Here is a 24,152-nt window from a genome sequence, read left to right as displayed (position 1 = left end):
TCAGTGAACAGTAGACCTCGCGCGGTTATAAACCACAGCCTCCTCTATCCATACTGACTATCAGAGTAAATTCTGTCGTGCCGGCGAGATATCTGTGTGAAAACGACTAATGGCTGTTGGGGTTGGTGTATCAAAAATGCTAACATCAGAAGCTAATCTCCTTCAAGACATACTGGCAACAGGTCAGCCCAAGTTGAAAGCACAGAAAGGTCGAGAGAAAATACTACGTTACTTTCAGTTATTAATTGCATGTGTCATTGCATGCAATTAATAATCCACTAGACAGCTAATTTACTAGTAGTTCTGTGAACAGTAGACCTCACACAGTATTCTCATCCACAAGTACCTGATTGAAACTATAGACCTTACGGAAATACAGCAATAGACTAGCTTCTCCACACATCTGTGTAATCACTTGTCAGCTGATTTATGATGAATAATTCTATAGTCTGATTTTTACTTTCCTTGCCCTATTACCATAGGTAAGGAAAGTATTGCTTTCCGAAAAAAATCAAGGTACCCTAATTTATAAATTTCTATACGTTTCAAGGTCCCCTGAGTCCAAAAAACTGGTTTTTGGGTATTGGTCTGTATGTGTGTGTGTGTGTGTGTATGAGTGTATGTGCGTCTGTGTACACGATATCTCATCTCCCAATTAACGGAATGACTTGAAATTTGGAACTTGAGGTTCTTTCACTATAAGGATCCGACACGAACAATTTCGATCAAATGCAATTCAAGATGGCGGCTAAAATGGCGAAAATGTTGTCAAAAGCAGGGTTTTTCGTGATTTTCTCGGAAACGGCTCCAACGATTTTTATCAAATTGATACCTAAAATAGTCATCGATAAGCTCTATCAACTGCCACAAGTCCCATATCTGTAAAAATTTCAGGAGCTCCGCTCGAAATGTGATTATTCAATTGCAAATTATTGTTGATTCTATTAAATCATCCACTATGAAGAGATAGCAGACCTCATGTGTGTGTCCAGCGTTATTGCCCTGTCACCAGCTGGCTCAAATCTTAGAATAGTAGACTTGAGATGCGCGGGAACACTAGCGTCAGGTGATCAATTTTCATAACGGCAAGGAAAGTTGTGTGAGTGCGCCACACCAGATTTTTACTCTAATATTGGCGTATGAAGAAGGCTCCTTTTTCCTTTTATATTATCCTTGAATTGCAAAATTTCCTAAAAACCTTGTATATACGTCGACGCGCAATTAAAAACGGAACATACCTGTAAAATTTTATGAAAATCTATTACCGCGTTTTGTCGTAAATGCGCAACATATAAACAATTAAACATTAAGAAAAATGCCAAACAGTCGACTTGAATCTTAGACCTCACTTCGCTCGGTCAATGATGAATAATTCTATAGTCTGATTTTTACGGTAATATTGGCGTTCGAAGGAGACTCCTTTTCCTTTTGTATTATCCTTAAAATGCAAAATTTCAAAAAACCTCATATATATGTCGACGCGCCTTGTTTCAAAGTACTTGTATACTAAATTTCATCAAAATCTGACAATAACTGCGGTACAAACAAACAAATAGACAAAAGCCGATTGAATCAAAACTAAGGCTAGTCACACACCAGTTAGTAAAGAAAAGACAAGACACGTTTAGTCACAATACTTCACATATAGTTGCATATGAAGACATGTCTAATTGCAATGACTAATCGGTGTGTTGCGTCATAAGCAACAATGTGAAGTATTGTGACTAATCGTGACTAGTCTTGTCTTGACTAACTGGTGTGTGCCCATACTTAGGCTAGGCACAAACCAGTTAGTCAAGACAAGACAAGACAAGACATGACCATAAACATTCAGTCACAATACTTCACATAGTTGCTTATGAAGACATGTCTAATTGCAATGACTAATCAGTGTGAGTTGCGTCATAAGCAACTATATGAAGTATTGTGACTAAACGTGTTTGATCATGTCTTGTCTTGTGTTGACTAACTGGTGTGCGCCTAGCCTAAGACCTCAGCTTCGCTTCGGTCAATAATTTAATAGGTAATAATAATAATAATTTCTCTGATTGCCAATGAATTGCAACCAGAGGAGTTTATTGACAAAACATATACATATTTGTTATACAGGGTTATCATAAAAGAATGGTGCGGTTTCGAACATGGTTTGAAGAAAAACCAAATTACTTACAGTTGATGTTGTTTATTCATCTAATTTGTCGTTTAAAACAGTTTTTTTACATAATTAATACATTTTAATATGTGCGCCCTTACTCGCTCGACAAACGATAATCAATTTATATCCAAACATTCACTAACATTTCTTCCGTTATGGGTGTCATTGCTTCATTAATACTGTTTTTAAGTGGCTCAGATCGTGAATAAACAATGTTTTTGATGTCACCCCACAAGAAAAAATCACAAGGTGTCAGGTATGGACTCCTTGGAGGCCCCACCATAGATCCTTCGATCTCCAAATTTTTCGTTCAAAGCGTCCGTCATCAATGCACTGAATTGTGGTGGAGCACCATCTTGTTGGAAATAAAGTTGATGAATATTTTCGAGTTCATCTAGCTGAGGAAGCAATAATTGATTAGCATGTCGAGATACACAACTCCATTAATCGTTCTTTCATCAAAGAGAAGGAATGCCCTATTACGCGATTTTCAATCACACCACATCAAACATTTACGAATAATGATGTTTCTTAACAATTGTGTGTGAGTTTTCAGAGAAATTGATTATCGTTTGGACATTTGTCGAGCGACTAAGGGCGCACATATTGAAATGTATTAATTATGTAAAAAAATCTGTTTCGAGACGACAAATTAGATCAATAAACAACATTAACTGTAAGTTATTTGGTTTTTCTTTAAACCATGTTCGAAACCGCACCATTATTTTATGATAACTCTGTATTATACATACAAAATTGCTAATACTAAACTTAGTTTCAATTATGATACCCCACTAACTTACAGGTACTCACATCTTTCAAGTAGTGTTTGTACTTATTGTAGATCTCCTCCTGTTTTATAGGATCATCTTTGTAGAGGGTTTTGTAGAACAACGCCATCAGGATCTTTCTCTTCAACTTCAAGCCCAACTCTGACTGGATATCACACGCTCGAGTCTGAAACAATACAAAACAACATTCAAAATACCGAGCATGGAGAAATGTTTCAAGAACGATTTACTCAATATTTTTTGGAAACATTTACTGGAAGCTCTATGAAACAGATTCCTGGACATCACATTTATATTCTCATTTGAAGGAAATTGGAATCTTGAAAAGAAGAATAGTGGACGATTTCCATGGGCTCTTCCTTGTACATACACATTGGGCCATATGAATAAAGTTGAGCATTTGCTTATACTTCTAAAATATGGAGCATTTGCTTCATTTTCTATGAATAAACATGAGCAAAACCTTTTGCTCATGCTCATCAAAAAAATAGTAAAAGCTTTTGCTCAAAATTGTGTTTATAAACTAGAGCATTTGCTCAACTTTCGAAGCAAATGCTTCAAAAAAGGTGAGTCTACTCTGGAGCAGCTTTTCACCTTTTGCTTATAGTAAAATGGCTCAACTAATTCGTGTGAGTAAGAGGAAACTATACCAAACACGATCACAACCAATAGTTGAAAACTATAAAAATCTTTTTAGATTCAACCATGATATATATCACCATTATTCCTGCAAAAGGATGAATACAAAAGATACCTATCCGATATAAAGATAACCATCACAGAATAGGAAATAGGCATTTAAAAAGATGAGAGTGTAGACGATTATAAGAAGGCTATTGATAGGTATTATAAGATATGCTAAAGATTATTATAGAGATGACATTTTTTCACGCTATTATTTCAGAATTCTAAACTCAACTAACCTAGAACTCAATTCATAAATAGAAAACAGAGCAGACGACGCAAACACAAGCGGTGTCTCCTAACTTGCATATTTAGCACTTACGTGAGCTATAAAAACAAAGTAAGGCCACAAAGGCGAATCAGCTGATGAAAAATCTTTAAAATACGTGAGCATTTGCTCCAGAATTCAGGAGCATAAGGTAAAGTTTATTCATATAGAAATGAGCGAATGCTCATGAGCAAAACCTTATGCTCCATGCGTTTGCTCATGAGCATTTTCTCTGGTTTTATTCATATGGGCCATTGGCCGAGACAGTCATCAGATAACCTTTTCGTCTTATCTGGTCCACCTTCGTACATACATTCAGATGGAGGATCGTCATTCATGTGGATCGTATTAAAACTCACTTAGGGCCGGCTCCCTTAAACAGCTGGAGTCAGAAAATTGGCTTTTCGGAACGGGGGGGCGTATTCGCAGTCCACGTTTGAATTAATATTCGAAAAAACTAGATGATTGAACACAAAATGAAATGAACTACTTCAGTTCCATGCTACTCCATTTTCTAACCTCACATTATTAAAAATATACGATCTAATTAGTCACTACTTAGCATGTAACAAATTTTATAATAATTATTATGAATATATTGTCTTATCTAATTCTTATTATTGAGTTAATCTAAAATGATAAAACATCACTTTCATTAAAAATGCACGGTACTACCAACTCAAGTCGAGGCTCGACCAACATGTCGACTCGACGCTCGACTCAGTCTCACAGTCGTGAGGTCGCGGAGACTAGAATCGACTGGTCTGAGTGTCGCCATTTGGAAACACATGCTGCGTCGCAGTCTCTTCTCGACTTGAGTCGCGTAAGTGTGAGTTGAGCCTTAGTCGAAGAGGTTGAACTCATTCAAGCCAATCCCGAGTCATCCGTCATCAAGATGGACTTGAATCCACAGTATCTCTTCGTTATTCAGCATCTAAAGCTCACAACTCTTGAATTGGAATTCTCTCAAACGGGGACTAATAATTCTATGTAATAATTCTCAATAGATATAAATATTTCACTAAAAATTACGATTGTTTGATGATAAAAGAAGTATTTATTGATCGACCTTCAGCAAGTAGTGATCGAAACCATTATGATCGATAGTAATTAGATTAGTAAAGTATTTCTAATAAAACATACCAGTATTTATTTTATTAATCTTGCATTATTTATTTTTTATCTTACTGAGCTGAGTGTTTTGTTTTTCTTATTGATTCTGAATGTTATTATTGTGAGTTTGAATAAATAAAATTTGAATTTGAAATTTTGGTGGGCTGGTGACTTTGAGGTCGAAAAAATGACCCTCGTAATTATACAGAGTGCGGCAGCAAAACTTCCTTTTTTCAAAAGTAAATAAAATTCTTTGTTTAAATCAGAATGTTTGTGTTCATCTTTTGTAATGTAGACACTTAAATTATAAAGTTTTGTTTTATTTAGTTTTGAATATCAAATCAGGTCCTATCATATCAAATCCCCCATTCTCCATACACTGAGTTTGGCGTGTGTCATGACTCCTGCCAGCTTTGCAGGCGTTATGTTGGCAATTTTTTTCCCTAATATTGGTCATCAAATCTTGTAGGGTCCTTGAACGGTTCACATAAAGATAAACAAGGAATTTTAAAAAATCACAAGGGTTCAAATCGGGAGATCGGGCTGGCCACTCGAAGTCGCTCCTAATTGAGATGAGGCGTCCTGGATAGTGGTCCCTCAATTGAAGTCACGTTCAGAGAGTTCCTGCACAATTGCCATCTAGTATGGATGAAAATTAAGATTATCATGGAGAATTTGTCTCACAGGAGGATTGGAAAGTTCAAGAGCAGAAGCATGTTTACGCGCAGAACGCTGTGGTGATCGCAACATTGAAACTCTCACTGCCTCAATGCTCTCAGGTGACCTAATGGGCCGAGGGACTCCTGTTCTTCGTCTTGTCACACTTGCAGTTTATCTAAACGTAGTGACCCACGTAATAATTGATTTTCGCCACACTGCACAGAAAGCAGCTGTTTTCCAGTCCCTACGTAGATCTGAAAGACCTTGTTTGCAGACGACGTCAGAAAAGGGTTTCTTTTCCGGTCTAGGCCAAAAAGTTGTCTCTTTCCAGCCGCTCATGGAAGTAGTTAATAAGTCATCCGCTAGATCGGGCGAGTGTCCACTTTCATCATCAGCTGAAGTCGCCATGATTTCAGTTCCAGTTTCGAATCAAACTAATTCGCTTCGCAACCAGTTTTATTCAATTATTTATTGTTGATTAGTGCATTCCGAATTTTCAAAAATGCTTGAAGATGACTGTGGTATTCCAAGTGAAATTTTAGAAGAATCTGAAATCCTGACTGCAAATCTTCTACCACTAAAATCAAGAGATAGGTACGATAGCTTAACGAGTATTCTTCATTTTGTATTCTTTATTTATTTTGTCAGCAATACCTGTAGTGTGGCGAAAAATATCGTTCGCACCACGGGCAAAAATGTTTTTCCAGCTCTCAATCTTCTCTAGTCCTCGGCCTACGGCCTCGGACTTGAAAACCGATTTCGAGCTGGAAAAATCTCATTTTCTGCTCTAGGTGCGAAATATACTATTTCGGTCCGTGACAGTAGCCAAACGGACTAAATCAAAGCGATTTCGAGGGTTGTGAGGGTTCTGGGTTGTGATCACAGAACATCCGCTCGAAAAATAAGTCTCAACGGCAAATGCACGCTTCGACTGAGTCACTGTCAATATTGTAGAACTGTTCCATAATGAAATAAAAACACACATATCTTGTCAAATTCTACACAGATTTATTTACCATGGTTTCGTGACCTCACAGGTTACATTTTCAAGCTGACTGATAGTCAGCCTGTACCAAATAAAACTGTGTAGAATTTGACAACATATGTGTGTTTTTATTTGAAAATGCACGCTTCTAATTGTTGCAAAGCATGATAGTGACTGAACATGTCGCGAAGAAAACTTTAAAGTCTGACCTCTCTAGCTACACCAATTTTGCTCTACTACGACATCAGCTGACTAAATGGCGTTCACTTTAAAAAAGGAAGTTTTGCTGCCGCACCCGGTATACAGAGTGGGTGAAAAGTCCGAGAACGGCTTGATATCTCATACACAAAGGTTATTTGACGGTGGGTTTGATTGGGAAATCTGGTCCGCCATCTTGGATCCGCCATATTGAAAGCAACTTTATTTTTTTTTTAATAGGAAGGTGGTCATGCGATAGACCTACATGATTTCGATACGAAATTTCAAGAAAAAATTAATGGTGCAAGCCGCATATCGATATCTCAAACCGTTCAGAAGATATTCACATAATCAATACTATTGAAAGCAGAAACAAGAGAAAAAATATGAGAACGGCTTAGTATCTCATAAAAGATTGTGATTCCAAGGTGGGTTTGATTGGGAATCCTACTCAAATTGAGAATACTACTTTACTATTACTTCAAAAATCTGGTCCGCCATATTGAATGCAATTTTTTTTTAATAGGAAGGGTCATGCGATACATGATTTCGATACGAAATTTCAAGAAAAAAAGAATGGAGAAAACCGCATATCGATATCGCAAACCGTTCAGAATATATTCACATTATTGATCAATATCATACATATCAGTTAATGAAATACATAAGTGGTATTGATTAATAATGTGAATATCTTCTGAACGGTTTGCGATATCGATGTGCGGTTTTCACCATTCATTTTTTCTTGAAATTTCGTATCGAAATCATGTAGGCCTATCGCATGACTACCTTCCTATAATGTCGAAATATCGAAATAATGTATCGCATGATGGCGGCCAGATTTTTTCAAGTCATAGTAAAGTAGTATTTTCAATTTAAGAGGGATCCCCAATCAAACCCACCTTGGAATCACAATCTTTTATGAAATACTAAGCCGTTCTCATACTTTTTCTCTTGTTTCTGCTTTCAATAGTATTGATTAATAATGTGAATATCTTCTGAACGGTTTGAGATATCGATGTGCGGCTTGCACCATTAATTTTTTCTTGAAATTTCGTATCGAAATCATGTAGGTCTATCGCATGACCACCTTCCTATTTAAAAAAATAAAGTTGCTTTCAATATGGCGGATCCAAGATGGCGGACCAGATTTTTGAAGTCATAGTAAAGTGATATTTTCAATTTGAGTAGGATCCCCAATCACACCCACCATCAAATTACCTTTGTGTATGAGATATTGTTCGGGATTGAGGATATTGAAGAAATAAAAGGAGTAGAGAATAAGACTGTATTAAAATGGAGGACCAGAGGAAGGGGTGAGGATACCACAAAACGCGATGCGAGGATAAAAATAATGAAATTTATAAATGAATCTAAATACCTTGATATTGTTCCTTTTCACCATATGTAGTTGAAGCGTTGGTTCGTTGGTGTAGCGTCGATGATAAATGTCTTGAAGCACTTTTAGGTATTTCACTATTTGCGGTAAAAGGTCGGAAATGAGGTGGAACAATATTGCGGGAAGGATTGAGGTATGAGTTACGGTTTGTCACGGCCGGTATAATAATTTATCATAATAAGAATTAAATGTGGTTTTCCACAATACTGGTAATAATAAGAGGTTATAACGAGAGCGGTTTAGAAGTTTCTCCTGACGGTCACTTACTACGAATGCAAAACCAGGGACGCTTCCACTGAACGCATGCGCTAGATTACAAAGAAAGGGTAACTGTGCAACCACAAGTAACTAACTGAGGGCTGGCGGTAAATTACAAATTAGCTTAAGACAAAAACACTGTTCATTAAACTTTTCTAAATTAAAACTCTAAAATCCTGATCAATATGAGATAAATATATGATTCATATATATGTCCCATATGACCAGGTGACACATCACCATCCCGCTGAAAGACTCGTCCTGAGTCTGTAGTCAAGAGGGGAACAAAAAAAAATAATAATAATAAACAGATGGATGTTTCAAGGGCTACTCGCTTTGCTGCTAGTAAAGATTCATTTGTTGTGGTTATGAAAAATTTAAAACAATGACTCAGTAGTCACCTACCTTTATGAAAATGGCTTCCCAATTTGGCATCCACTGGTTGAAACGCGACGTTAATTATTAATTAAAAATCAAAAAAACTGATCTAATGAAGTGGGTTCAGATCCCTTCCTATTCAATAATACAATTCTCTTTAAACTGCCCGAACTGTGACAGGAAAACTGTATTATAAAACAAGAACAAAATCTATCCCCTTCACCAGAACAGCCGGACTTTACTCACAGTCCTATCAAACGAGCTCACACACCACCAAAAGTAAAATTTTGGGTATTAATATATAACTCAGTCAATGCCAAACATGGAAGCCATTCCAAATACATATTTTTATCAGTCGCACAAGCGGCACGTTTGTTATCAAAAAACAAAAAGAGAAGCTACATTAATTTTAATAACAAATGAAATAAACAATCTTTCTGTCGATGACAAAAATCGTTCAAAGACAAAAACACTGTTCATTAAACTTTTCTAAATTAAAACTCTAAAATCCTGATCAATATGAGATAAATATATGATTCATATATATGTCCCATATGACCAGGTGACAACTCTCAAGCTACAATAAAATGATAACACTAAATACGAAACAGATATTAAGCCGTTCTCGGACTTTTCACCCACCCTGTATGTAACAAATCTCAATAGACATAGATATTTCACTGAAAATTATGATTGTTTGATAGAATAAAAGTATTGATCGACCTTTAGCAAGTAGTGATCGAGACCATGATGATCGATAATGAGATCGATGGTGCGCTGAGTGACGATTGTGGTCATACGTTTGTCGAGCACCTCACTGTGGATGACCGATCGCTTCAGGATGGGAAACCACAGTTTGACCGACTTCTCGGCATACTTGCCCGGCTTCACGTAGCCCTTCACCACGCCCTCGCCGCCCCACAGACCCTGGTTCGACTCCCGCGGAAACACTGGCAGTATCGGGATGTTCTGTACCGGTGTACTGCAAAAAGTATATTATTTATTTATACATTGATACATATACAATTATACAATATATTCTCAACTATGAATGATTGGGGAAGGAATAACAGGCTTGAAGCCCAAAACAGTTCCTTTCCAAAATTTAGATAGAAATTGTCCAAAAATAGGTTATGTTTGCACTTCATGAATTATCAACATTAATACAAAATAAACATAGACAAAAATTAAACATAATATCTTGTTGATGGTTTGTATTTATTTATTCAATCATTAAAAAAAACACAATTTCCAGAAAAGTACCACAGGCTTAAGCCCAAAACGGTTCCATTTTAATGTAACCTAACCTAACCTAACCTAAAATTCTAATTTTTACAACAGTCGAAAATGTAGCTAGGTTATGTGTTACTTTCACATTTTTGAATTACTCAAGTCACAAGAAAAAGTTTGACTGTCATTAAGGAGCGTTTACATTAGTAACGTCATAGAGAAACAATAGCATAAGTAGATATCCCATGGTATGGGGCATTTATGTTGCAACTTTTACTGATATCTCAAGCCGATTACTGTCGATTTTCACTGTTTTGTTGGGGCGAGAGTGTATGACCGGCTCAGTATTAGAGACTACCAGCGTCATACAGCTTCACGGGTAAAAACTACGTGGACTATCGGCTTGAAATATCAGTAAAAGTTGCAACATAAACGCCCTATACCATGGGATATCTACTTACGCTATTGTTTCTCTATGGTAACGTTTACTTGATTTCGAGTTTTCTATAAAATGAATGTATTTTGCACACTCGAAGTCAAGTTTACAAGAACGGGTCCACTCTACCAATGTAGACCCTTCTTCAAGTTTTGTTGATTCGAGTAGATGTTGAACATGTTTATCAAATTGATTCTTAAGACAAAATATAACCTACAAATGGGAAAATGAGATGGAATGGGAAAACAAATAAATAGAAAAATGAGAAAGAAGCGTTGAGATTAAGCTTGTATAAATTCGCTTGACATGCCTGCAGTATCGTTTAAATAAATAAATAAATGTTTTTTCCCAAAAAACTACAACTACTACATCAATTACAGAAAATCGTTTACAATTACATACAATAGTTAGTTTCATAAATCTATATATATAAAAGCGGAATGGCACTCACTCACTGACTGACTGACTCACTCACTCACTCGCAGAGCTAAAAATCTACTGGACCAAAAACCGGTTTGGCTTTTAAAAGAAACTACCAAAAAATTGGTAGGTATGTTCAGTTGGCCCTTTAGAAGCGCATTAAGAACGGATTTGGAAAAATTTCAAAGATACGCCCAAAATCTGCGTTTTCAGCGTTTTCTCAGCTTTATTGAGAACAAATGAACAGAAAATGTTCAAATTTAGTACAAAAGCTCAGCTAGGGTGTAATAATGTTGTGTTAGAAGTTATTTGTAATAACGTCAAAAATACGCCCAAAGTTAGCGTTTTTTTGCGCTTTCTCAGCTTTAAATTTACTACAGAAGCTCAGCTGGGGTTTAATAATGTTGTGTTTTAAAATAACGCCAAAGATACGCCCAAAATTAGCGTTTTTTTTGCGTTTTCTCAGTTCTTTCATCAACTAATAGACAGAAAATGTTCAAATTTGGTACAGAGGTTTAGCTAGGGTTTAAAAACTTTGTGATGAGGTGACTTTAAAGCTTCGTACACATATACGCCCCCGCCCCCTCTGCAGTCGCACCCATCATGAACGTTACGGAAGATGTTAGATCTTCTCGCGTTCCCCGGTCGAACCACTCTTGCTCCCCGGTCGATCATCATTCGCTCTGCTGGAGTGATGTTCGGTTGCGGAGCAGAGCGAAAGTCTGTACGCACCATTATATTTCATCAAAGATACGCCCAAAATCAGCGTTTTTCTCAGCTTTTCTGCGTTTTCTCAGTACTTTGCACTTTCTGATGGAATGAAGTATGCTCAAATGAAAAATGCAGGCGAGCGAAGCGAGCCCGCTGATCTCATTTTTGGACGATCCAGTCGGGGGTCCAGGGGGCAGAGCCCCCTGGCTAGACGGATATGGCGAGCGTAGCGAGCCTGAAGACTAGTTTCTTATAATGTGTCCTCTACATGTTTAGTGTTCTCTGTGTGGAAATTGACCTACTCCACTATGGAGTACCATGTTCTAGAGTAGGTTTTGTTTGTTTTTTGTGTAACCGGTCTTACGGTAGATTGAAACACTTACATTACGCCAGTTTTAGGATTCTTCTCCCACTTTCCTTGCTGGGTACATAATGCACTGGACTGGGCAAGGTCATCCGCCATTCTTTGTAGAACTTCTTGTAGGCGTCCGGCAATCTTTTGTACAGGTCTGAGTCCAAGATGGTAGGCTTATCAAACTTGTACAGTCTATTTACCTGTCGAAACAATAAATTTTAACGTCAATCAAACAATCAATAATCATCTATTATCATAAAACACAAAGTTTACAACACTTCGTCATAGAGACAAATAAAAGATACAAATATAAGATCAGTGTGAAACTCTGTACTGTTATAATAGCGCTATAGTGAGGTCCACGTTATAATGGAAGAAAATAAGATCTCTCTTTAATATTTGACCGAGCGAAGTGAGGTCTACGTTTCAAGTCGACGGTTTGGCATTTCTCTTAATGTTTCAATGTTTATATGTTGTGCATTTACGGCGAAACGCGGTAATAGATTTTCATTAAATTTGACAGGTATGTTCCTTTTTCAAGTTTTGTTGATTCGAGTAGATGTTAACATGTTTGTCAAATAGATTCTTAAAGACAAAATATAACCTACAAATGGGAAAATGAGATAGAATGGGAAAACAAATAAATAGAAAAATGAGAAAGAAGCGTTGAGATTAAGCTTGTATAAATTCGCTTGACATGCCTGCAGTATCGTTTAAATAAATAAATAATGTTTTTTCCCAAAAACTACAACTACTACATCAATTACAGAAAATCGTTTACAATTACATACAATAGTTAGTTTCATAAATCTATATATATAAAAGCGGAATGGCACTCACTCACTGACTGACTGACTCACTCACTCACTCGCAGAGCTAAAAATCTACTGGACCAAAAACCGGTTTGGTTTTTAAAAGAAACTACCAAAAATTGGTAGTATGTTCAGTTGGCCCTTTAGAAGCGCATTAAGAACGGATTTGGAAAAATTTCCAAAGATACGCCCAAAATCTGCGTTTTCAGCGTTTTTCTCAGCTTTATTGAGAACAAATGAACAGAAAATGTTCAAATTTAGTACAAAAGCTCAGCTAGGGTTAATAATGTTGTGTTAGAAGTTATTTGTAATAACGTCAAAAATACGCCCAAAGTTAGCGTTTTTTTTTGCGCTTTCTCAGCTTTAAATTTACTACAGAGGCTCAGCTGGGGTTTAATAATGTTGTGTTTAAAATAACGCCAAAGATACGCCCAAAATTAGAGTTTTTTTGCGTTTTCTCATTTCTTTCATCAACTAATAGACGGAAAATGTTCAAATTTGGTACAGAGGTTTAGCTAGGGTTTAAAAACTTTGTGATGAGGTGACTTTAAAGCTTCGTACACATATACGCCCCCGCCCCCTCTGCAGTCGCACCCATCATGAACGTTACGGAAGATGTTAGATCTTCTCGCGTTCCCCGTCGAACCACTCTTGCTCCCCGGTCGATCATCATTCGCTCTGCTGGAGTGATGTTCGGTTGCGGAGCAGAGCGAAAGTCTGTACGCACCATTATATTTCATCAAAGATACGCCCAAAATCAGCGTTTTTCTCAGCTTTTCTGCGTTTTCTCAGTACTTTGACTTTCTGATGGAATGAAGTATGCTCAAATGAAAAATGCAGGCGAGCGAAGCGAGCCCGCTGATCTCATTTTTGGACGATCCAGTCGGGGGTCCAGGGGGCAGAGCCCCCTTGCTAGACGGATATGGCGAGCGTAGCGAGCCTGAAGACTAGTTTCTTATAATGTGCCTCTACATGTTTAGTGTTTCTGTGTGGAAATTGACCTACTCCACTATGGAGTACCATGTTCTAGAGTAGGTTTTGTTTGTTTTTTGTGTAACCGGTCTTACGGTAGATTGAAACACTTACATTACGCCAGTTTAGGATTCTTCTCCCACTTTCCTTGCTTGGGTACATAATGCACTGGACTGGGCAAGGTCATCCGCCATTCTTTGTAGAACTTCTTGTAGGCGTCCGGCAATCTTTTGTACAGGTCTGAGTCCAAGATGGTAGGCTTATCAAACTTGTACAGTCTATTTACCTGCCGAAACAATAAATTTTAACGTCAATCAATCAATAATCATCTATTATCATGAAACACAAAGTTTACAACACTTCGTCATAGAGACAAATAAATATACAAATATAAGATCAGTGTGAAACTCTGTACTGTTATAATAGCGCTATAGTGAGGTCCACGTTATAATGGAAGAAATAGATCTCTCTTATATTTTGACCGAGCTAAGTGAGGTCTACGTTTCAAGTCGACGGTTTGGCATTTCTCTTAAGGGGACTGAAGGTTCCTATCTAACACAATGTTAACATTGGTACACTTTTCTCATGAACCAGATGAGATAGACTCCTATTTTTTTTTGAATGAAAGGTGCATCCTTTTTACATATTTTGAATGTGTAACTTTTGATTTGGCAGACAGATAAATTTTTTATGATTTTTTAAAAAATATGTCATTTTTTGTAAAAAAATTTTTAGAAAAAAATTTTTTTGCCAAAAAGTAATTGTAATTCAGAAAAGTTGTACATTCAAAATATGTAAAAAGGATATACCTTTCATTTAAAAAAAAAATAAGAGTCTATCTCATCTGGTTCATGAGAAAAGTGTACCTTTAAGTTATGTTGAAAAATGTAGTTTTGAGAAAAACGCGTTTGAAAATTTTTTGAAACTGAAGCCTGATTCCACTCACCATTTCAATGGACCTAACCTAACCTAACCACAACCTTAACTAAACCTAACCTAACCTAAAATTCTAATTTTTAAAACGTCGAAAGTAGCTAGGTTATGTGTTACTTCACTTTTTGAATTACTCAAGTCACAAGAAAAAGTTTGACTGTCATTAAGGAGCGTTTACATTAGTAACGTCATAGAGAGAAACAATAGCATAAGTAGATATCCCATGGTTGTGGGATTTATGTTGCAACTTTTTACTGATATCTCAAGCCGATTACTGTCGATTTCACGGTTTGTTGGGGCGAGAGTGTATGACCGGCTCAGTATTAGAGACTACCAGCGTCATACAGCTTCACGGGTAAAAAATACGTGGACTATCGGCTTGAAATATCATTAAAGTTGCAACATAAACGCCCTATACCATGGGATATCTACTTACGCTATGTTTCTCTATGGTAACGTTTACTTGATTTCGAGTGTTCTAAAAAAATAATGTATTTTGCACACTCGAAGTCAAGTTTCAAGAACGGGTCCACTTACCAATGTAGACCCTTCTTCAAGTTTGTGATTCGAGTAGATGTTAAACATGTTTGTCAATAGATTCTTAAAGACAAAATATAACTACAAATGGGAAAATGAGATAGAATGGGAAAACAAATAAATAGAAAAATGAGGAAAGAAGCGTTGAGATTAAGCTGTATAAATTAGCTTGACATGCCTGCAGTATCGTTTAAAAAATAATAAATGTGTTTTCCCAAAAAACTACAACTACTACATCAATTACAGAAAATCGTTTACAATTACATACAATAGTTAGTTTCATAATCTCTATATATAAAAGCGGAATGGCACTCACTCACGGACTGACTGACTCACTCACTCGCGAGCTAAAAATCTACTGGACCAAAACCGGTTTGGTTTTAAAAGAAACTACCAAAAATTGGTAGGTATGTTCAGTTGGCCTTAGAAGCGCATTAAGAACGGATTTGGAAAAATTTCCAAAGATACGCCCAAAATCTGCGTTTTCAGCGTTTCTCCAGCTTTATTGAGAACAAATGAACAGAAAATGTTCAAATTAGTACAAAAGCTCAGCTAGGGTGTAATAATGTTGTGTTAGAAGTTATGGTGTATAACGTCAAAAATACGCCCAAAGTTAGAGTTTTTTTTTTGCGCTTCTCAGCTTTAAATTTATTACAGAGCTCAGTGGGGTTTAATAATGTTGTGTTTTAAAATAACGCCAAGATACGCCCAAAATTAGAGTTTTTTTGCGTTTTCTCAGTTCTTTCATCACACTCTGTGTAATCACTTGTCAGGTGATTTATGATGAATATTCTATAGTCTGATTTTTATCAATATTGGCGAATGAAGGAGGCTCCTTTTTCCTTTTATATTATCCTTGAGATGCAAAATTTCCAAAAACCTTGTATATACGTCGACGCGCAATTAAAAAAGGAACATACCTGTCAAATTTCATGAAAATCTATTACCGCGTTTCGCCGTAAATGCGCAACATATAGACATTTTAACATTAAGAGAAATGCCAAACCGTCGACTTGAATCTTAGACCTCACTTCGTTCGGTCAACTAGTCTTATTCCAGCAATATTCCATATTCTTATTTTCTTATTAGGGTTGTGGGACAGAGAGGACCTAGACATAAGAGAGGGACCTAAGGACCTAGATAGTCCTAACTCGCCCCTTAGTAAAGGCAATTATCAATTCTCTTCTCAATTTTTTATGTTACGTCTATTGTATCAGATATTTTCATCTCAGATCAAGTTATAGATTCAAATATTTTCATGGAATCGTCGGTCAAAAGAGAGTCGCCAAAGTGAGTGCAGGTTGAAATGGCAGTGAAGAAAGATAGTAGAAAAACGTTGCCGATCTCATTGTCTTGTCATGCCTTCTATAGAACGGTAGCTGATACAGGTTTTATGATGTTATTAACTGTTCATTCTCATTTTAAATAATCAATTATATTTTCATTAAGCAAGAAATGAGGGTAGGTGCAATAAGGCGTACTCAAAACTATCATTCTGAGATATGGAGATCCAAAGTTTTTACACATATATCTTGTAACATTCGGTTAACATTGTTGAAATATGAATGGTTCATTCCTTTGAAAATATGTTCTCTATGGTAAATTAATAAAAAAAAAATTTATTTCAAGATACTTCATTTTCAATTTAATATATATGGAAGTATGTTGAAGCCCTTATTGGGGAGAACACTCTCTTGACATTCTATACAATAAGGGCTTATAAATCTGTTCTCCCCAATAAGGTCTTTGGTTATTTAATGAGTAAATTTCGTAAATAAATAATACAATACTTTTTAATATATTCAATTATTTATTTATTCCTATTTAATATAATCTTGTTAATTGGGCTGAAAACTAATGTCTTCATGAAAAATAAAATTCAAAAGTTTTCATAATTCAATGAAATCTTGAAACCAATGCCAAATATTAGTTGAAATGATGCCCCAAATATGAGTGTCATCCCATTTGAAAATAATATGTACATGTGTTATGAAGAAACATCCATGGCCAGCGGTTCATCATTTTCTTCATCTTCTGAATCAGTGGAGAAGTTGTGTAATCGTCCATCAGCTTTTTGGTTAGTTTCCCTTCTCGCAAGAAACTCTTCATAAAACTGTCGTCTCTTGTTTCAACTACGGATAGAGGTCTTTGGCATCTTTGATGTTTCCTATTTTAAGTGGAACTGCTGGTGCAATAGGCAAAGAAAGTTCTTCAGGGAGCTGCTTCAAATATTTGAAAGGTTCATACACTTGAGAGTATGATTTAGACACAGCAAGTGTACCACAAGGTTTGTATTTGATAATACATTACTGCTGTGCTGAATTGCAACTGTTTTAATAGGTAATATTTTAAGTTATAGTGAATAAAACCACGAGAGTAAGGAGAATTAGCTGTTCTCTGCAAGAAGGGCTTAAACGTGGGTTTGCTATAATAGTTATAGCAACCTCAATAAAAAAGATATTTGAATGAAATCTTCACATTTATATAGATGAAATTATGGAGAATCCATTTCCGAGTTCTCCCCAATAAGGGCTTATAGGCCTATAGGCCCTTATTGGACCTACCGCCTCAATTATATTTCTCAATAATTTCATCATGAATTTTCAAAATTGAGATGAAATATTTTGTTAATTAATTATAAATTCTACATTGTTAAAAGACGATGTGGCAACTGAGCAAAGCGAGAAGCCTGAGTCGAGAAACAAAATGTGGAAAGAATTATTGAAACACGTTGTGACTTGCCTGTAGCTGCTCACACTCAACGCAACCAGCAAATGCACATGTTTTCAGTGTGTTTGTTCTTATTGCTCTTTCAAGATTTTGTTTTTCATCTGAGGGTTTGTCGATTCTAATCTATTCTCATTCATTTATTCTATAAAACACTATAATCATAATACATTTATGACATTGGAGAAAAAAACTAGGCTGAGCCTGTACTATTTTTCTCCAAAAATTTCGATAAAATGTTTATGTTGTCCAAAAGTTAAGGTTATGTAATCACACACTGCTTCGTCACTTGATTTTCGGTCCAGGAATAATGATTTGAAAATTTTGAAGGTTGATGTTATACTCAAAATGAATCACAGAATGTATCACAATAAATTAAAAACTTTTAAAATATTGGTAAACCATGGCCAAGCGTGCACTTGCACCATAGACTTTAGTGAGGTCCACGTTATAAAGGCAGTGTACGATTGACAATAGTGTTGCTATACTTGTCTATCATTCAATAAAGCGGATAGCGCTATCTCTTTCTCGCTTTGCTCTATTGCCAGATCGTCTTTCAACAATGTAGAATAACAATTAATTAACAAAATATTCCATCTTAATTATAAAAATTCATTAGGAAATATAACTTTTTGCTTAATAAAATATAATTGATTATTTTAAACGAGATTGAACAGTTAATATTAATAAGAAAACAAAGATATTGTCGAATTTCACTAAAAATAGTTAATATTACATCAATATAGTTGTATCAGCTACCGTCTATAGAAGGCATTGACAAGACAGAGGATCGGCAACGTTGATCTCCTATCTTTCTTCACTGCCATTATAACGAGGAACTCACTACAGTTCTGTGCTTGCATATATACGCATACAATGTGATCACTTCACTTCATTTGTTACCACCTATATAATTAGGGGCAGGTAAGGTAGGAGGGTGAGGTCAGGGTATCAGCGGGTACCCTTGGATGACCTTGGTTACCTTGATCATACCCTAATATAAAAGAAAGGGGAAAAGGAAGAAATGCTTGGCAGTCAGAGGCTCTGACAATAATAGACTGAAAATCACACTTAGAGTACCTGTACTGTTTGATTATTTTCCTTGCCCTACTACCATAGGTAAGGAAAGTATTGTTTTCCAAAAAAAATTAAGGTACCCCAATTTCAAGTTTTCTATACGTTTCAAGGTCCCCTGAGTCCAAAAACATGATTTTTGGGTGTTGGTCTGTGTGTGTGTGTGTGTGTGTTGTGTGTGTGTGTGTGTTGTGTGTGTGTGTGTGTATGTGTGTGAACACGATAACTCCATTCCTAATTAACCGATTGACTTGAAATTTTAAACTTAAGGTCCTTATACTATGAGGACCCGACAATAAGAAATTCAATAAAATTAAATTCAAGATGGCGGAAAAAATGGCGGATAATTACTAAAAAACCATGTTTTTCATGATTTTCTCAAAAACGGCTCTAACGATTTTCTTTAAATTTATACCATGGATAGCTATTTATAAGCCCTATCAACTGACATGAGTCTCATTTCTAGGAAAATTGCAGGAGCTGCGTAATATTCTCGAGAAAAATGGCGGATAATTACTAAAAAACCATGTTTTTCACGGTTTTCTCGAAAACGGCTCTAACGATTTTCTTCAAATTCATACCATGGATAGCTATTTATAAGCCCTATCAACTGACATGAGTCTCATTTCTAGGAAAATTGCAGGAGCTGCGTAATATTCTCGAGAAAAATGGCGGATAATTACTAAAAAACCATGTTTTTCACGGTTTTCTCGAAAACGGCTCTAACGATTTTCTTCAAATTCATACCATGGATAGCTATTTATAAGCCCTATCAACTGACATGAGTCTCATTTCTAGGAAAATTGCAGGAGCTGCGTAATATTCTCGAGAAAAATGGCGGATAATTACTGAAAAACCATGTTTTTCACGATTTTCTCAAAAATTACTCGACTGATTTATTTCAAATTCATACTCTGTATAGTCATTTATCAGCTCCATCAACTGGCATGAGTCTCCTTTCTGGGAAACTAATGGGGGGTTCACCCCATCCTTGAGAAATGGACTTTGTAACCTCCTTCTCGTGCATGAGGTAGGTAGGTAGGTAGAGCAGTCTATAAAAATAACACATAGTCGAGATATTTCATCTGTAGAACAGCTATTTTGACGACTTTTAAAAAATCATCGGATTTCACAATTTACACAAAGGAAAAAGTACTCTGAAAACAATTATATACACACATATACAGTAGTCTGATCGTAGTTTCAAATAATTATGTTGCCGACAATCGTCATTATGTTATTTCTCTAAATTATTGTCGTTTAAGAATGAGGCTCCCAGTTCAAAGGAAAGTTGTGTGAGTGTACCACACCAGATTTTTTTGAATTGCTACGTGCATGTCAATCAGCTTTAAGGCCCACAGCTCTTTACACAAATAAGACTCGATAGACACATAGATACGAATAAATCAATTTGGATGAAGATCTGAAACACGCAGTCTTTTCAGACTATTTAGGCTCAACGCAAACTAACGCGACTCAAATTCTCGTAGTCTCTTCTCGACGCAGCATGTTTTTGCAAATGTTGATACTCAGATCAGTCGATTCTAGTCTTCGCGACGTCATCATTTGAAAACACATGCTGCATCGAGAAGAGACAGAGTCGAGTCTCTTCTAGACGTGAGTCACGTAGGTGTGAGTTGAGCCTTACACGTTAAGAAATGCATGACAATGGTTTGAACTTACCGGTGGAAGTTTTGAGAGAGCATTCTTGATGGACATTTTAGATCAATGCTGTAAAAAGAAAAAAGAATGAATTAGAAATAGTTCAGCGGGTATGCCAGTTTTGACTCGCAGTATTTTTTCATGGTTTAAATAATATTATAACCTAACATTTTTCTTACAACAGGTGATTAGTAACATCACAACGCTACATCGGAGAGGGCAAGTGCACTTCTACAAAACTCGGAGAAGGACAAATTTGGATGTACCGCATTTACCTGTTTTAATTGTTCACAGTAATCGTCCAAAACAATATTATCACAAGTAGACTTAACACAAGTAGTAGACTTCAAATTTTCAATCGTCTCCCTAACCTTCAAATTGCACAAGTCACAGTACCACGAAACTTTTCTACTTAGGTCTTCAATATTTTTGAATTCATTAGTTGTTATTTTCACACATTTAATATGAAACCACTTCATACAATAACCCTCGCAATTTATAGACTTTTCATTATTTGAGAACAATTCAAGGCAAGAGCCACAAACAGATTCGTCAACACTATCCTCTGCCATCACAATCCGCACTGTCATTTGTCGAAGTTGAAGGACTGTTTCCCTGTGCTAGCGCTAAGGATTTTTATCCACCTTCCGGAGCCGGTGAGGGAGCGTTCGGTGAACATCTTCAGGTACTCCTTATCCAAGTGGCTGATAAAAAAGAGTTTATATAATATCAATGACTTCTTTAATGAAGATACTTGTGAACTGTGAGACTGCCATCATGATCAAGTAAAGTGTGGTCTGTTTGACGAGTGTTTTTATTCCTCATGTTGAAATATACCGACTGACGCGATCTATCCAGGAATGGCCTGGTCTTTGATTGAGATATAGGGTATTGTTCACCGAACACGCCCTCACCGGCTCTGGCAAGTGTAAAAATCCTCATCGCCAGCACGGGAAAACAGTCCTTTACCTTTGACAATAATTGACAGCGAGGCACATTCTAATTTGTTCTTTTCCAAAAGTTGTAGGAGTGCACTTGCTCTCTCCGATGTAGCGTTGTAATGTTCCTTTTTACATAATAATTATAGCAGTGAATCCAGGATGTAGTGTCCACAAACTGTGTAAATGCCCAATTTACAGAAGATAGGCTGGCAACGTGCATCATACTTGTTATATGTGATGATTCGAAGAGCTTTCCTCTGGAGCAGTAGAATGTGTCTGGCATGTGAGGAATGTACTCAGATCAAGATACCATACAGTATGCGGCTACCAAAAACTGCATGGTACAACATCCCACTCCAAGAATATGATGCTCCCAGGTCAGCTTTGAATCCATACTAAATCCGAGGATGGTGACAGATCCCTGGTCAGATCTGTGACACTGCTATCGTGATCAAGTAAAGTGTGGTCTGTTTGAACAGTGTTTATTAATGTTGAAAATGTACTCACTGACGCAATCTACCCAGGAATGGCTTGGTACTTGATCGAGAAATTGGATATTTGAAAATACAAACATACTTTCTATTTACTGCAATAGTAATTAGTTGAGGAAGAAATACCAAATAATACTAACCTTACTGATTCTAGCCCTTTCAATAGTCGGCAACTTAAAGTTTGAAATTGATTCCAGCTCTTACATAAATACCAAACTGAAGAAGTTTGAAACTGATTATAAAATTTCTATTTCTTGGTAAAAATGCAAAATCCAAATTATTGTTCAATTCTTATTAATTATTGCAACTGTTCATGGCCGTTCACTGTATTATAGTGTATACCTATAAATTTGCTTTTGAATTTTGCAAAATAGAATTTACAGCTGTTTGAAAATCTACCGTTGCTTACGAAACTACAAGGCTAGAACCATCAGGTGATCAGCTGTTCAAAAGCGTACACTTACAACACAGGGAGACAGCCACTCGGACGACGGAGCGATCGGACGACTTTGTAAACAAACCATTTACCACTCTGTCGACGTTGTAAACAAACTATATATAGCTAATCCATGACGTAGGCAGCTCTCAGCGCTCTAGGTGGAATAATTTGCTTTCAAAATATGTAGCTCTATGAATCCCTTGTTCCAAGCTTCGTTCTCCAAAAAAGGCGCGCAAATACGAATTTAAAGATTTTAAGATTACGAATTTTAAAAGTTTGTTTCAGATGAGTAATAATTTTATTTTTCGTAAAAGATGTGAAATGATATGAATTTATGGATATAGTTTATACTTGTCCTCTGAATTATAATTTCTGTTTGTTTCAGATGCGTAATAATTTTATTTTTCGGAAAAGATGTGAAATGATATGAATCTATGGATATAGTTTATACTTGTCCTCTGAATTATAATTTCTCTGAACGTTGGACAAGACATCCATAGGAGTTTATTCATGAAATAAATTTCCACACTTCTATAGAAAATCAAGTGACACGAGTTTTGTGAGAAAATAAAAAATAGTTTGGATTGATGGATTTTGGAACTGTAATTTGGACATAACGAGTTTAGGAACGGTTTACTATTGAGAAATCAGATCAGGTACCAAGATCATGAGCTGGAAAATATAAATTCAGCATAACTTAATACATTTTTATTTTATTTTCAGGAATAAGTCAATGATATATAAAATTAAAATCAGAATAATAGATATTTATTTTTTCCTCCAAAAATAAGTAAAAATGTAGTATGAAAAAACAAAGATAAGATTTTGTATATTCTCTTGAGTAATATTCAAATACCAAGGCATAAAATTACAATCATCAACATTTGTGAGAAACAAATTTATGAAGAGTCTCATAATAGAAACGACAGAAAAAAATTATATGCAATAATATAAAAATTCAAAGAAGGAAATACGGTAGTTTGTTTTCAGATGTTCATATTTTTTTATTAAATCAATAAGTCAATGCAGTATGTAAAATTACAATCATCAAAATTTGTAAGAACATGTAGTGAGATTCTCATAATATAAACGACAAACGAAAATTGTATACAATAATGATATAAAGAATTGAAAAAAAGAAATAGTTTGCTTTCAGAAGTTCAGCATGTCATCATTTTACTTCTAATGAATTCTTGTAAAGTAGTGTGAAATTACAATCATCAAAATTTGAAAGAAACATTCAGAAGAAGTTTCATTATAAAAATGAATAAAAAACAAAACAAAAATACAGTAATATAATATTTAGAAAATTCAAAAATGAATAGTTTATTTTCAGGTGTGTGGTGTGTATCATGTCACAGTCCCAAAATATTTCCCTAATATGTTTTCAAAATATTTCCCAAATGTTTATCAACTTGGATAAACAACATTATTATAATCCAATTGCAATGTCAGATAGAGAATTCATTTTTTCATTATTTAACCTGCAAACTTAGGTCAAGTGATCATAATGCACAATGGAA

At 35.8% G+C, this 24,152-nt stretch overlaps 1 protein-coding gene across 1 annotated transcript in view; it reads right to left on the bottom strand.

Annotated features, from left to right (window-relative positions):
- The window catches only part of LOC111045453 (39S ribosomal protein L28, mitochondrial), a 35,761-nt gene extending 13,104 nt beyond the window's left edge, over positions 1-22,657 (bottom strand). The window contains exons 1-6 of the mRNA XM_039422904.1: positions 22,331-22,657; positions 20,780-20,827; positions 13,943-14,111; positions 12,070-12,214; positions 9,613-9,871; positions 2,969-3,112 (exon numbers count right to left, since the gene is read on the bottom strand). Of these exons, the coding sequence (XP_039278838.1) occupies positions 2,969-3,112; positions 9,613-9,871; positions 12,070-12,214; positions 13,943-14,111; positions 20,780-20,815 (753 nt within the window). The 5' untranslated portion in view covers positions 20,816-20,827; positions 22,331-22,657. The remainder of the gene's footprint in view (positions 1-2,968; positions 3,113-9,612; positions 9,872-12,069; positions 12,215-13,942; positions 14,112-20,779; positions 20,828-22,330) is intronic.
- Positions 22,658-24,152: the final 1,495 nt, after the last annotated feature.

Source organism: Nilaparvata lugens, chromosome 3, assembly GCF_014356525.2.
Source record: "Nilaparvata lugens isolate BPH chromosome 3, ASM1435652v1, whole genome shotgun sequence".
NCBI classification, from domain to species: Eukaryota; Metazoa; Arthropoda; class Insecta; order Hemiptera; family Delphacidae; genus Nilaparvata; species Nilaparvata lugens.
Note: the sequence above shows the minus strand (reverse complement) of the source record. Positions and strands in the feature narration are given on the sequence as shown.